At 38.4% G+C, this 13,504-nt stretch overlaps 1 protein-coding gene across 2 annotated transcripts in view; it reads right to left on the bottom strand.

Moving 5' to 3' along the window:
* Positions 1-11,244: 11,244 nt before the first annotated feature.
* The window catches only part of LOC131439027 (RNA-binding protein fusilli), a 157,190-nt gene continuing 154,930 nt past the window's right edge, over positions 11,245-13,504 (bottom strand). Inside the window, exon 14 of one of the 2 annotated variants that reach the window (XM_058609519.1) lies at positions 11,245-13,239. In XM_058609519.1, coding sequence (XP_058465502.1) covers positions 12,772-13,239 — 468 coding nt within the window. In that variant the 3' untranslated portion in view covers positions 11,245-12,771. Of the gene's footprint in view, positions 13,277-13,504 lie in introns of both variants that reach the window. The other variant, XM_058609520.1, reaches the window with a different exon arrangement.

Here is a 13,504-nt window from a genome sequence, read left to right as displayed (position 1 = left end):
GTAAGAACAAATATATTTTCTCGTCGTTAAACCTCGTGTTTCATTTTTGTTATTCCGACACTTCTTACATGGTGTCAGAAGTGGGGAACAAATGCTAGATTTCGTGGAAAATCCTGATCTAGACGTAAAGTACTTCTAGAAGCAGAAAAGTGAAATTTAAAGCTTGCTGAATAGTCCATATTTTCCTGAACAATGAATCGAGAGCAATTTCGTTGTATTGGTGAAGCATCATCGTGTTATGCAGTACACAATAGCTGCCTGCGCTAATTTCTGTGTGTTAGCTCAACGACAGGAGTGAACAAACGAAACAGTATAAACGAAAACATTGTGTGTGCTGCTATCAAGAAAATGGATCAAAGGTTGCCGCAGCCCTTGGACTGTACAAATTTGGCCAGAGAGTGGCCGAAATGGAAACAACAGTTCTATATTTACATGATCGCCAGCAACAAGAATGCAGATGTGGAATGCAACAAAATTGCAACGTTTTTGTGGCTCGTAGGAGAGCGCGGAGTGGAAATATACAACACACTTTTTCCCAACACTGGGGATGTCAACAGTATGTTCGGTGTGGAGCCGGTGAACGCTGATGATGATGCTGGTGAGCAAAATGTGCAACGTACGTTAGCGGATGTAGTCACTGCATTCGATGGTTATTGCCTACCTCGAAAAAATGTCGCCATGGAAGCATTTAAATTCAACATGATCGTTCAGAAAGACAAACAATCGTTCGCAGATTTTGAAACTGCCCTTCGTACCCAGCTGGCGTATTGTGAATTTGAATGTTCTGCTTGTCATGCTTCATATTCGGATCGGATGCTTCGGGATCGTATCATAATTGGTGTCCATGACAAGAAGCTTCAACTAAAGCTGCTCGACGGGAAGGATGAACCATTGCAGAGTGTAGTGGAAACTTGCAAAATATTTGAAGCGGCGACTGAGAACAAGCAACTACTGGACAACAAAGTACACCATGAGATGCACGTCGTTGTGGAGGAACCTGTCAACGGACCAAAAGAAGAGATAGCGATTGTGAAGAGGGCGCAGTGTTACAACTGTGGACAGAACTACAATGCAAAACATCGTCAATACTGCCCGGCGAGAAACGTCAACTGCGATGCTTGTGGACGTCGTGGCCACTTCAGAAAGTTTTGCAAGTTATTAAAAAGGGATGATAAAACAAATCGGAACGGTCGTACAATGGAGGACAAGCCTAAGCAAACCAGAGAGGCTGTGTACAATATCAACTGGCGTGAAACAGGTAATTGCAAAGCACATAGTTTCCAACGGGATTGGAATCAAAATGAATCGAAGATAAAATTAACTAGAACATCCGATTTACATTATAGAATAAATTCGAATTGCGGCATTGACAGGGTATCACGCGTCAGGTGGATCAAACGCTATTTGATTGAAGATACCCCAGTGGATTTCAAACTGGACACAGGGGCAGAAGTAAACTGTATTCCAATGAAGAGCGTAAGATTATTGAAGGTCCCCTTGCTGAATGATTCCTCCATGCCAAACATTGTTGATTACAGTTCAAATAAAGTTAACATTCATGGTCGTATCTCTCTTCCCTGTTTCGATCCAGAGAAAAAGGTTACTCATTACGCAATGTTCGTCGTCGTTGATGATTCATTTGAGCCAATTTTGGGACTCGAAACCTGTGTAGCTTTTGGTTTGATCAAACGTTTAAATGCTGTTAAGTGTGGTACTGAACTCCCTGTTGAAAAATGTGAGTTTTTAGAGCAGAATCGAGTGGTCTTTGAGGGTTTAGGTAAATTCCCTGGAACATGTTCTATCATTCTCAAAGAAAATTCGGTACCCAGACTTCACTACAAAAAGCGTATTCCTATAAGTCTTCACGATCGCTTAAAATATGAATTAACGTCTATGGTTGAACAGGAAGTAATTTGTCCTGTAGATTATCCGACAGACTGGGTAAATAACATGCAAATTGTTGAAAAACCAAACGGTTCTCTTAGAATTTGTCTTGACCCTAAACCATTGAATGCCTGCATAAAGAGAGAACACTTTTTAATTCCAAAGGCCGAAGACATACTAAGTCGTCTGTATGGTAAACAAGTATTCACGGTCTTGGACTTGCGTAATGGGTTTTGGCAAATGAAGCTTGATAATCAAAGCTCGGATTTGACCACGTTTATGACTCCGTTTGGTCGCTTCAAGTGGAAACGGGTTCCTTTTGGCATCAGCAGTGCACCCGAGATGTTTCAGAAGCGCATGGTTCAGTTATTTGGCGATATCGACGGGGTTGAAGTTTATTTCGATGATATGCTAATTTGCGGAAAAAATTTCAAAGAACATGATGAGATTTTAACAAAAGTTCTTCAACGTGCTCGTGATAATAACATCAGATTTAATCCCTCAAAAATTCAGTATCGCACTGATAAAGTGAAGTTCATGGGGCATCTTACATCCAAGGATACAGTCTCCCCAGATTCGTCGTATATACAAGCAATTGTTGACATGCCTAGGCCTTGCAATAAATCAGACGTTTTAAGAATTCTTGTCCTTTTGAAGTATCTCGGGAAATTTATTCCTAATTTGTCTAAACGTACTGCCAACCTTCGTAATTTAACGAGAAATGACGTTGAGTGGAATTGGACTGTTGCTCATGATCGTGAACTAGATGAGTTACTCACTTCAATTACTAAAACCCCGATTTTGACGATTTTTGACCCGGAAAAACAAGTCGTTGTGCAAACGGATAGTTCAAAAGATGGTATGGGTAGCGTTATCATGCAAGATGGTAAACCAATCGCGTTTGCCTCACGAACACTGTCAAAAAGTGAACAGAAGTGGGCACAAATTGAGAAAGAATTATTAGCCATTGTATTTGCATGTGAAAGGTTCCATCATTATCTCTACGGTCGAAGTTTCATTGTCCAATCAGATCATAAACCTTTGGAGGCCTTGATAAAAAAGGACATAGATGAAGTTACACCTCGACTTCAGCGTATGTTCCTGCATCTGTTGAAATATCCGGATATGGAGATTGTTTACACCCCAGGAAAACATTTACTTGTTGCTGAGATTGTCTGTCCAGAGCACCACTTCCGGACGATACTGATTTTAGTGAAGAGTTGAGTGGCATGATTCACACGGTTTCTCAACAGGTTTGTTTGTCATCCGATAATTACAAATATTACCTTGAAAAACTTAACAGTGATGATCGTTATAACCGTGTTGTCAATTACGTTGTAAATGGATGGCCCGCTTATCACAAGCTTGATGATTTAAGTCAACTCTTTTATAAGCATCGTGATTTGTTGCATTATGAAGATGGACTGTTATTCAAGGAGCATCGATTGGTAGTCCCTACGGGCATGCAAAAATGTATATCTAACTGGGTTCATGCACCACATTTAGGTATCGAAAAAACTCTGGCCCGAGCTAGATTGCAATTTTTCTGGCCAGGGATGACCAATGACCTAACTGAGCTGGTTAAAAATTGTTCAGTGTGTGAGAAATTTACTCGGAATTTGCAGAAAGAACCATTGGTACAATCTCCCGTACCGGAATATCCCTTCCACCGTATAGGCATTGATTTATATGAGTATGCTGGAATTGATTATGTTGCCGTTATAGACGCGTACTCCGGCTTCGTATTTTCAGAGAGACTACGAGCGAAAAATGCCTCACATGTTATAGAAATTCTAGATCGCCTCTTCTGCTTATATGGATACCCCACCCAGGTTCGCTGTGATAACGTCCCTTTTAACTCCGCCGCATTTGATTCCTATGCGAATAAGTGCAACATTCAGTTCATATTTTCAAGTCCTCGTTATCCTCAGAGAAACGGTTTGTCCGAGAAAGGTGTATCGATTGTCAAAAATATCCTCAAACGATGTCATGAGCTCCGAGAGGTTGAACTGTTTCCGTATCGTCTGCTAGAGTATAACTCTACTCCCGTTTTGAGTATGGGTCTCACGCCAGCACAGTTGTTCTTCGGTCGTCAACTCAAAACTCGTCTTCCGATTTCAAGTGAACTGCTTGTTCCTGCTAACTTAAACAGTAATGAAGTTAGAGCTAAGATAATACGAAAGCGATGTAATCAGAAATATTATTATGATCGGTCGGCAAAAGGCTTACCAGTGTTGCTTAAAGGTGATAAGGTTTTGTTCAAGAAGAATGATAAGGAATGGCATTATGGGGAAATCGTTAGATGTGTGAATGGAAGGTCGTATATGGTAAAGGATAGTTTCGGTAATCATTTCCACCGAAACCGACGTTTTATCACTCGTTCGATGAATGAAAGTTTTAATCCGAGTGATATGATGTACGAAGAGCGAATGAGCTGTGCAAAACCAAAATCACTGCAAGTAGCTTCAAAAGCTGATGTTTTCCAACCTAGTGTAACGAGCCCCCCTGCGGGTAAAATCCCTATACAAGAACCCGGTTTGTTCGAGCACGAATACTCCGGTTCATCGTCAAATTATGACACTGAACACGGTGGATGGGGAAGTCATTCTGAACTAGATGTCTCTAATACCTCAGACTCAACAAATTCAGGTCTACCGGCGCGTAATACCACTGAAAATTTGTATAAAACTCGAAGCGGTCGAACTGTTCGACCACCTCATAGATTTAAAGACTAGGTAGTATCCTTATCCTCATCCTGTTTTCACTGAACCATTGTACCCTACTAACCCCGAGTCACCGCGGGTAATCGGCCCCCCCTTACTAACATTAGGTTAAAAGAATATTGTTCGATTGTTTCATTCATAAAAAAAAGAAGAAAGCGTGTAACAATATTGAATAACTGGCAACACTAGTGTTGAACCAGTTTACCATTTCCTTCTATAGATTTATTCATTAGCACACTAGTAGTAGACGGAGTAAGAACAAATATATTTTCTCGTCGTTAAACCTCGTGTTTCATTTTTGTTATTCCGACACTTCTTACAAAAGCTTCTATAGCTTTGATTCAAGAACCATATTTCCAAAAGGGAAACTTCTACGTTGGAAAATTGTTAAACCCAGTCTTTGTTGCCTTCAACAAGATCGGTATGACTAATCCACGTGAAATGCCTCGAGCATGCATACTTGCAAATAGTGCTCTCGATGTTTCTCTCATATCGGAGCTCACAACTCGGGATATTTGTGCTGTCACAGTTGGTATGACTATTGATGGCATAGACAGGAAATATGTCTATTGTTCGGCATATTTACCGCATAACCAACCTTCGCCAAGCGATGACTTCAAAAAGGTTGTATCATACTGCTGCAAGAGTGATATACCGCTTGTAATCGGCAGTGACATAAATGCTCACCATATCATTTGGGGCAGCACAGATATAAATTCGAGAGGCTCTGATATGATGGAATTCTTGAGCAGTACAAACCTGCACATAGTCAATGCAGGAAACCGCCCAATTTTTGCGAGATCTGGAAGAGAGGAGGTTTTGGACGTAACTCTCTGCTCTGATAGAATTGCGCATGAGTTGGTGAATTGGCTCGTCTTCGATGAGCTCGAACCTTCGTTGTCTGATCATAAGTACATATTCTTTGATCATTCAAACGTTAAATTTGATATTATCACATATCGTAATCCCAAATCTACAAACTGGGACCTCTATGAAGAGGGCTTGGCGACTAGATTTTACGGGTACCAACCAACAATTGAAACCCCAATTGATTTGGAAAATGTTGTCGACGAGACAAATACACTCATAGTTGCAGCATATGAAAAGGCTTGTCCACTTTGGATTGTGCGAGCTACTAGAGGAACTCCTTGGTGGAATGCTGAACTTGCTAGACTAAGGAAACTATGCAGAAGAGCTTGGAACCACCGACGCAGAGATGGGTCGGAGGCATTCGTGTTGGCTCGAAGGGCTTACAAAAATGCTCTTCGATCGTCTGAGCGAAGTGGTTGGAAAAGCCTCTGCACAAATGTCTCTAGTCTCAACGAGGCTAGCAGATTAAATAAGTTACTTTCGAAGTCTAAGGACTTTAATGTCAGTTTCTTAAGAACTTCAGATGGTGAACACTTGTCTGATGAAAGTGATGTACTTCACTGCCTTTTTAACACTCACTTTCCAGGATGTATGGATCCATCACCGACAGCTCTTCCCGAGACTTTTTCAGGTAGTTACGATTCTTGGGCCCTTGCTCGAAGCGTTGTGACGATTGAATCGGTCAAATGGGCAGTTGAGAGTTTTGCTCCGTACAAATCTCCTGGAAAAAATGGAGTTTTCCCAGTGTTACTGCAGGAAGGGTATGAACATTTCAAACATGTTTTGAAAAAAATACTTACTTTTAGTCTTGCGACTGGGATATATTGCAAGAGCCTGGCAGGAAATAATTGTCAAATTTATTCCCAAAGGCGGTCGCGACACTTATGAGGAAGCGAAGAGTTTCAGGCCTATCAGTCTTAGCTCATTTCTTCTTAAAACAGTGGAACGCATAGTCGATCACTATATCAGGAATGTTAGTCTGGGCGTGCAACCGCTACATGGAATGCAACATGCTTACCAGCGTGGAAAGTCCACTACAACCCTGTTACATGATGTTGTGTACAACATTGAAAAAGCTTTCTCACAAAAGCAATCTTGCTTGGGAGTTTTCCTAGATATTGAAGGTGCCTTTGATAACGTGTCTTTCAATTCAATTCTGGAAGCAGCCCGTGGTTATGGCATACCTTCAAGTATCACAAATTGGATACACGCAATGCTTAGCAATCGACTTCTTTGTTCATCGCTTCGGCAAGCACAGATTAGAAAGCTGAGTGTCTGTGGGTGTCCTCAAGGTGGTGTACTATCCCCACTTTTATGGAACCTAGTCGCTGATGGTTTGTTAAGGAAACTTAATAACCTTGGATTTCCGACTTATGGTTTTGCCGACGATTATCATATATTGATGACCGGTATAAGCATTATCTTGTGCATACCGTCTTAAGGTTACAGGGCTTTGGAACAGTAACCCATTAGATTTTGCTACCAGCCACACTCGGCATGTGGCATGTGGTTACATGGGATGAGTATTTACTCGCTCCTAGTGACCTAACTCTCACATGCAGTTTTCCTTTCAAAACATTCCATGTGAGCTATCCTCTTCGTGAGGAATGGTTGTCTGGTTGTCTGGAACGACAACTTGATGAACACATAGTTTGTTATACGGACGGTTCTCTGTTGAATGTCGTGCTGGTGCTGGTGTCTACTGTCGTGAAATGAGGCTGGAGCAGTCTCATTCACTTGGTAGATACTGTACTGTGTTCCAAGCAGAAATCTACGCGATTCTGTGTGGAGTACAATCGGCACTTCAGCAGAGGATCTGTGGTAAACGAATTTATTTTTGTTCCGACAGTCAGGCAGCCTTAAAAGCACTCAGTTCGAATGACTCACGGTCGAATCTAGTGATCGCATGTCGAACTCAAATTGAAGACCTCAGCATTTCAAATGCTGTTTACTTCTTATGGGTACCCGGCCATTCTGGTATTACTGGAAATGAATGGGCTGATGAGTTGGCTAGAGCTGGTGCAACGAATGATTTCGTTGGTCCTGAACCAGCTTTACCACTTTCAACTAGCTGGATAAAGCACAAGATTCGTTCTTGGGCTGCATCCAAACATGCCAGCTACTGGCGCAGCTTGCAAACTTGCGCTCAGACAAAAGCATTTCTACCAGATTTAAATCTGAAAATGTCAAAGTGTCTACTGCATTTCTCCAAGCAACATTGCAGTATTCTGGTTAGAGCTCTGACTGGACATTGCAAACTCAATTATCACATGGCTACTATTCAACGTGCTGAGTATTATTCGTGTGATTTGTGTGAATGCGATTATGGTACTTCATATCATCTGATATGTAACTGTCCCGCATTGACGCAGCTACGTATCCGGGTTTTTGGTTCTCCATACATGGTTGAGTCTGTGTATGCGGAGCTAAAATTGAAGGATATTCTCTCGTTTCTCACCCAATGTAGTAAGGAGCTATAGTCAGAAGGGTTCATCGTTCTTCCTGGAGTGAATGAATCCCTTCTGTATTCACCTTAAATAGGGTTTAGCAGATTGTTTGGCATCCTTTAGGGGGTGCCGAATTTACTTCTGCTCGTACATACTGCGAATCGTTCTGCATTCTTCCGGGAGTTCAGAATGGTGTCGCTTTTGTAAGATCTCTAAATCCTCTCGGGGGTTGGAGGTTTTATTAACAGCAGACTGTTCGGGACCTCGTAGAGTTTCAGAATTTACTTCTGCTTCCACTAAATGTGATCCTCAGCAGATTGTTCGGCATCTTAGGGGTGCAGAATTTACTTCTGCTTTTATGTGTTTTTGTGTCGTCAATTTTTCCCATCCTCCTAGTCCAACCCTTACCATTTCCTTTCAATCCTTCCCTCTTATATATCGGGAAAATGATGCTAAAACAAATTGATGGCAAGGCACAAATCTCCAAATATCAAGGGGAACGTGCCATTTGAGCCAATTTGTTCTGATTCCTGATTCCTGAACCATCGTGTATTACTGTAAACATCGTGAGAAAATTGTAAACAAGCCTTTGCACAAATCGAATAGCAAATGTTTTTTTCTGAATAAAGTGACATGTGACCATATTGTTTGAAAATGTTATGCTTGGCTTCCTGTATAAAAGTCATCATATTTTAGATTTTTCAACTTTTCAAAATGACAGAAGCGCGATGTACCAAAAAATCATGTTTATACCATGTTCACATCCCAAGTAACAATTCGAATGCCTTATGGTTTTGATTATAATTTATAGGAGTTTTGTAATTGATTGTTCAATCACTACTTGTTTTATAACAACTATAATAAGTGTCGCTTTTGACAAGTAATATCATAGTTTTTAAAGCTTCTATAAAACCTTTTACCTAGACTAACAACTGGACTAAAAATAAATCAATTTGTACTAGAATAAAACCATGCAAACGCTCTTAATATTGCTATAAAAAATGTTCTTTAAAACATTATTGTCCGTAAAATTCTTTCATAAAACTAGATTTGTGTGTGTGTGCGTGTTCATTGAATGACAGTTTCACTCAGAGCAAATTTGAGGGTTCTAAAGTACATTTATGACACTCCTGTTGTGGGCTATTTGATTTTTTGCTTCTTAGATTAAGTGTAATTTGCATTGAAGAAAATTTCATGGCCGCCATTATGATGTTCTTTGCCGTAGCCTTTATTGACATCAAATAAACTTCGAAATGCAAAAACGAGGAAGTATGATGGACTTTTATGATTCATTTTCAAAACGTATGCACAAGTTTTATCGCCACGAAATAGTTTTATACAAAAAAGACGATAAATCACAGAAAATAATTTTCATAAATCATGGAGACTTTTGCAAAAACCGTATTTATTTCAAAGCGATTAATTATAATAATTATTTTTATCCATACATTCACGATAAAAATAAAAGCGCATGAAGTTTTTACGTTCCGTAAAAGCCTCAAACTTGTAAATAAAATCCAATTGCATTCATTGCATTCAAAGCAGATATGACACACATATAATCAAGAAAAGTATTACCAAAACGACAGTTTATTCATAGTGGAATTTATTCCATCGAAATAAATTTAATGTTGATCGTAAATCTGGTTTCAAAATTTTCTTGAATTTGTAGTTTTAACGCAGCTTTATGATGATTCTTCACTTTGCTTTACAAACCTTATGAAGAATGGTCCACTTGGCAGGAACATGCTCTTATAGAGGTTTTCAGTAGGCTTTCGTGAAGTTTAAAGTTTTAATGCAAGATTTATTATGTAGCATTGAAGATAGCTACAAGTATTTATTAATATTAAAAATGTTACTTGGGAATATCAGTAAACAGCTAAGCAAGCCGATTTCGGCTATTCTGGTTCCCGGTTCCAGAAACACTGGATCTCACTCAATTTTCTCAGCGATGGTTTGACCGATTTTCACAAACTTTTGTTAAAATGAAATATCTCATTCGTGAATTTTAAGTGTGTTAGGGTAAAGTGTGTTAAATATTGTACACCGTCACTTAGCGTGGCGAAACGAAAAATCATAAAAAATGCCATTATCAGTAGGTATCACTCACAATTTTGACCAATATCAGAAAATTTGAAAAGAATATCGGTGGACTTCAACTGAAACATGACATATCCATTTAAATCAAATTTTAAATCCTTTTACTTGGATTTAGTATTCTGTAGTACTAACTACCAATTGAAAACTTTGCTAGGATCTACTTCTCATAGTGATAAATTATACATTGGACAAACAAAGAGAACATTAGGTACCCGTTTCGAGGAACACATAACAGAAATAGGGAAAGCATCTAAGGTTTTGGAAAGTGGATTATCCCACTACTAATGACATTAAAAGACATGTCTCAAGACAAATTTGTAACCCATGAAAATTAGATACAGCAACAAGCTTAAAAATTTTCAAACATAATTCCACTTCTTTACTAAACAGAGACCAAGGAAATATGTCTTTCTGGCTTTTTAAGTTACTACCTACACACAGGGGACAAACAAACATAGAAAATACTTAACCTCTTTCTACCCTAAATAATTTTCCCAGGTAACAGGTATTTTGTACCTGTTGTTAAGAATCTATCTACCTCAGTTTCATATAAAAGACATAACATTGCAGCATTCTTTCGATTTACTTAGAAGCCTGAAACACTGATGATGAATATAAGTAATATTCGAAATACGTATCTGTGATGTGACGTCTATTATACATGTTTTAAAAGTGTTGTGAGATACATGTTGAATGTATATAGTGACGTGATATACCTATAGCAGAATTCAAATTGAGCGTGATACCCACTTAGAGGTGGAAACTTTTCTATAACTTCTACCGATCAAAGTTATGTTTTGTCTTTTTGTCTTGGCATTACATTCCTTTTGTGGAATTTGGCCTTTCTGTTTCAACAGACTTTGCAGCCGATTCTTAGTGTACAGAATCATTGCATGGCTAGTATTATGGATCAAAGTTATGTGCAGAGTTTAAAATGTAAATGTTTTGTAAAAATATCCACCAAATGTTGTAATATCTTAGAAAACCCCTTCCGCAATAGGTAATTCAGCGTAATTAGCTTCAAATTGATGCAACATGAGTTGCTTAACATTGATAAAATCCGATGAAATCGATAAAGTTTGTTAGGTGGGCCAAAATATATGAAGTGGCCAAAATACCTCTGTTACCCTACATATTTTTGGGAAAAAAACTGCCTTATTTCACTTCTTATCGGGGAACTTTCTTTTCAGTGCTGTGATAAAACAATCAAAAGCGTCGGGTACATAAAAATATTTTTGTTTTCTTATATTTAGTTCAGCTTGAGCGTATATTGCACAGCATATATTGCTTATTTACTCCTTCTAACTTTTATCATTTCTTCGGTTCTTTTTAATTATCGTTCCTAATTCAATATCAACATTAAATAACTCTACAAAATCATTATTAACATAATTACTGTATAACAATTGCTAATCTTCAACATAGCTATTGCTCTCTTCTTGTTGCCACACGTGTCACTTGATTTTCTCATTGTTTCTTGTCTTCCGACGTTTAGGCACAAAATAGTAGTTCGATGTAAGTTCTCTCCGTAAAACTAAATCATACATTGCTTTGAAATCATCAGGTAGGTTATCAACAATTTTAATATTGGCATATTTCGTGGCGTCTACACAAAATTCGATTGAGCAACTGCATTTATTCTGCACCTATCTAGGTAAAGTCGTATTCATGCTAGTACACTTTGGGGTTTACTGCTGGGATTTTGCATAGTACATGTAATGTGTAGGCAGGTTTATACATATAATAACAATAAGTGGTGATTTTGGAATGCTATTCTGTATTATTTGTTCTTCGATATCAGCATCAGATGTGCGTTCGAAAAGAAAAAGCACCTTCGATTCGAGATTTTCATATAGATTTGCACACTTTATTACATTTAGGCTTTATTTATTTTGCTTTCTTTTATAACTAGATGTCATCATTATGCACTCGCGTTATGATTAAATAGCATAATTTATTACTCTAAAATATCTTATTTTCTGTTATAACTAGTTCATAAGTTAGGTAAATTGGTTGATTGGGTTGAAATATGTTAGGAAACCTATTTTGTCACCATTTGTTTTACTTCACGTTGTATTTGGAAGACTTGTTGTGAAATAGTTGTTCATATCGAAAGTGAACCGATGAAAAACACACAAACATAAAATCAAAACAATTATCAAAAACTTAACATAATTGATCATGTTAGGCTAACCTACTAAGATAATTTTTCTAGCAGTACAGAATTTGACTTGCCTTATAACAAGATTTATTTAAATTTGAGCAAATATCGGCGTTTTTAATTGCTTAAAGCAGTAATAAACTAGCTTGGAACTCATTTTGTTACAATCGCATGAGCTTAATCAGATAAATATTTACTAAGTTTACAATATTTATACTTTTTATTGTACTTAAGTGTGTTCAAACTACGCTACTAGTATAAACTTTGATATGTATGTCTTGGATTAGGTTATAATGCTTCCGTTCGTTAGTGGATTGCTGTCGCTGATTATTTAAGGTCTAATAAAATTTACAACTAAAGAAGAATTACAATCTATAAGAAAAAGACATTTATTGTAAACCTTGTTTACTTACTGAGCGAATAGGTCAATAATGGAAACACTAACATATTTCAAAGAAAAACGTAAAACTCATCATCAACATGTCAATTGGCAATCTGAGAGAGCCATTGTTACAAAAAATAAAAATAATTTGCAATCCTGGAACGAAAACAGTACACATATGTGTAAACGAAAAAAAAAAAACAACTATACAATAAACAACTCAACATATTGATTTGGAATAAGCGAGGGAGCTGCAGCCGTCAGAATGCTTCCAGAGGAAGCGATGAGCTTGTCGTGAATGTGGTGGTCGTAGGTAGGAGGTGGCATAAGCAGTCCAGGATGATGTTGCTGCGGCTGCTGTTGAGGGACATGATGCGCACAGTGAAAATGCTGTTGCGGTTGTTGCTGTTGTAATGTTACGGGGGAGAGAGGTGTTGGGTAAACCGAGTGAGAACTTGAAATTGGAATAGCAAGTGTTGTAGATATTCCACTTAGCAATGGCGGTGATGACCCATTCCCACCGTGCGAGGGAAACGGTGGTGAATTAGGAGACAGTGGTGATTGTGGTTGTGGCGTAGAAGATCGCTGTATTTCTCGAGCGGACGCCGAACCTGTATGAGACCCGGAGATGCTCGGAGCCGCTGGAGACAGATGATGATCTGGTACGGTTAGCTGTGTGGAGAAGTTAAAAATAGCTGTCAATTGGAACCTGTAGCGAGAAAGAGAGAGAAAATTCGAGAGTCGAAAAAGAAAAAAAATGGAAAAGAGAAAATAACGAAGGTTTAAGATTTAAGCCTCTACCGAATATCTTCAAGTTTTCTAGGTGTTAAGCTAAATACCGACATTAATAATAGTTTATATATTATTTAATCTGGTAACATTTCAATTTTATCGTGGCCATATAGGCGTACCTAAGATAATTAGCGCCCTGGTAAAA

The sequence above is a fragment of the Malaya genurostris genome, chromosome 3, assembly GCF_030247185.1.
Source record: "Malaya genurostris strain Urasoe2022 chromosome 3, Malgen_1.1, whole genome shotgun sequence".
Classification (NCBI taxonomy): Eukaryota; Metazoa; Arthropoda; class Insecta; order Diptera; family Culicidae; genus Malaya; species Malaya genurostris.
Note: the sequence above shows the minus strand (reverse complement) of the source record. Positions and strands in the feature narration are given on the sequence as shown.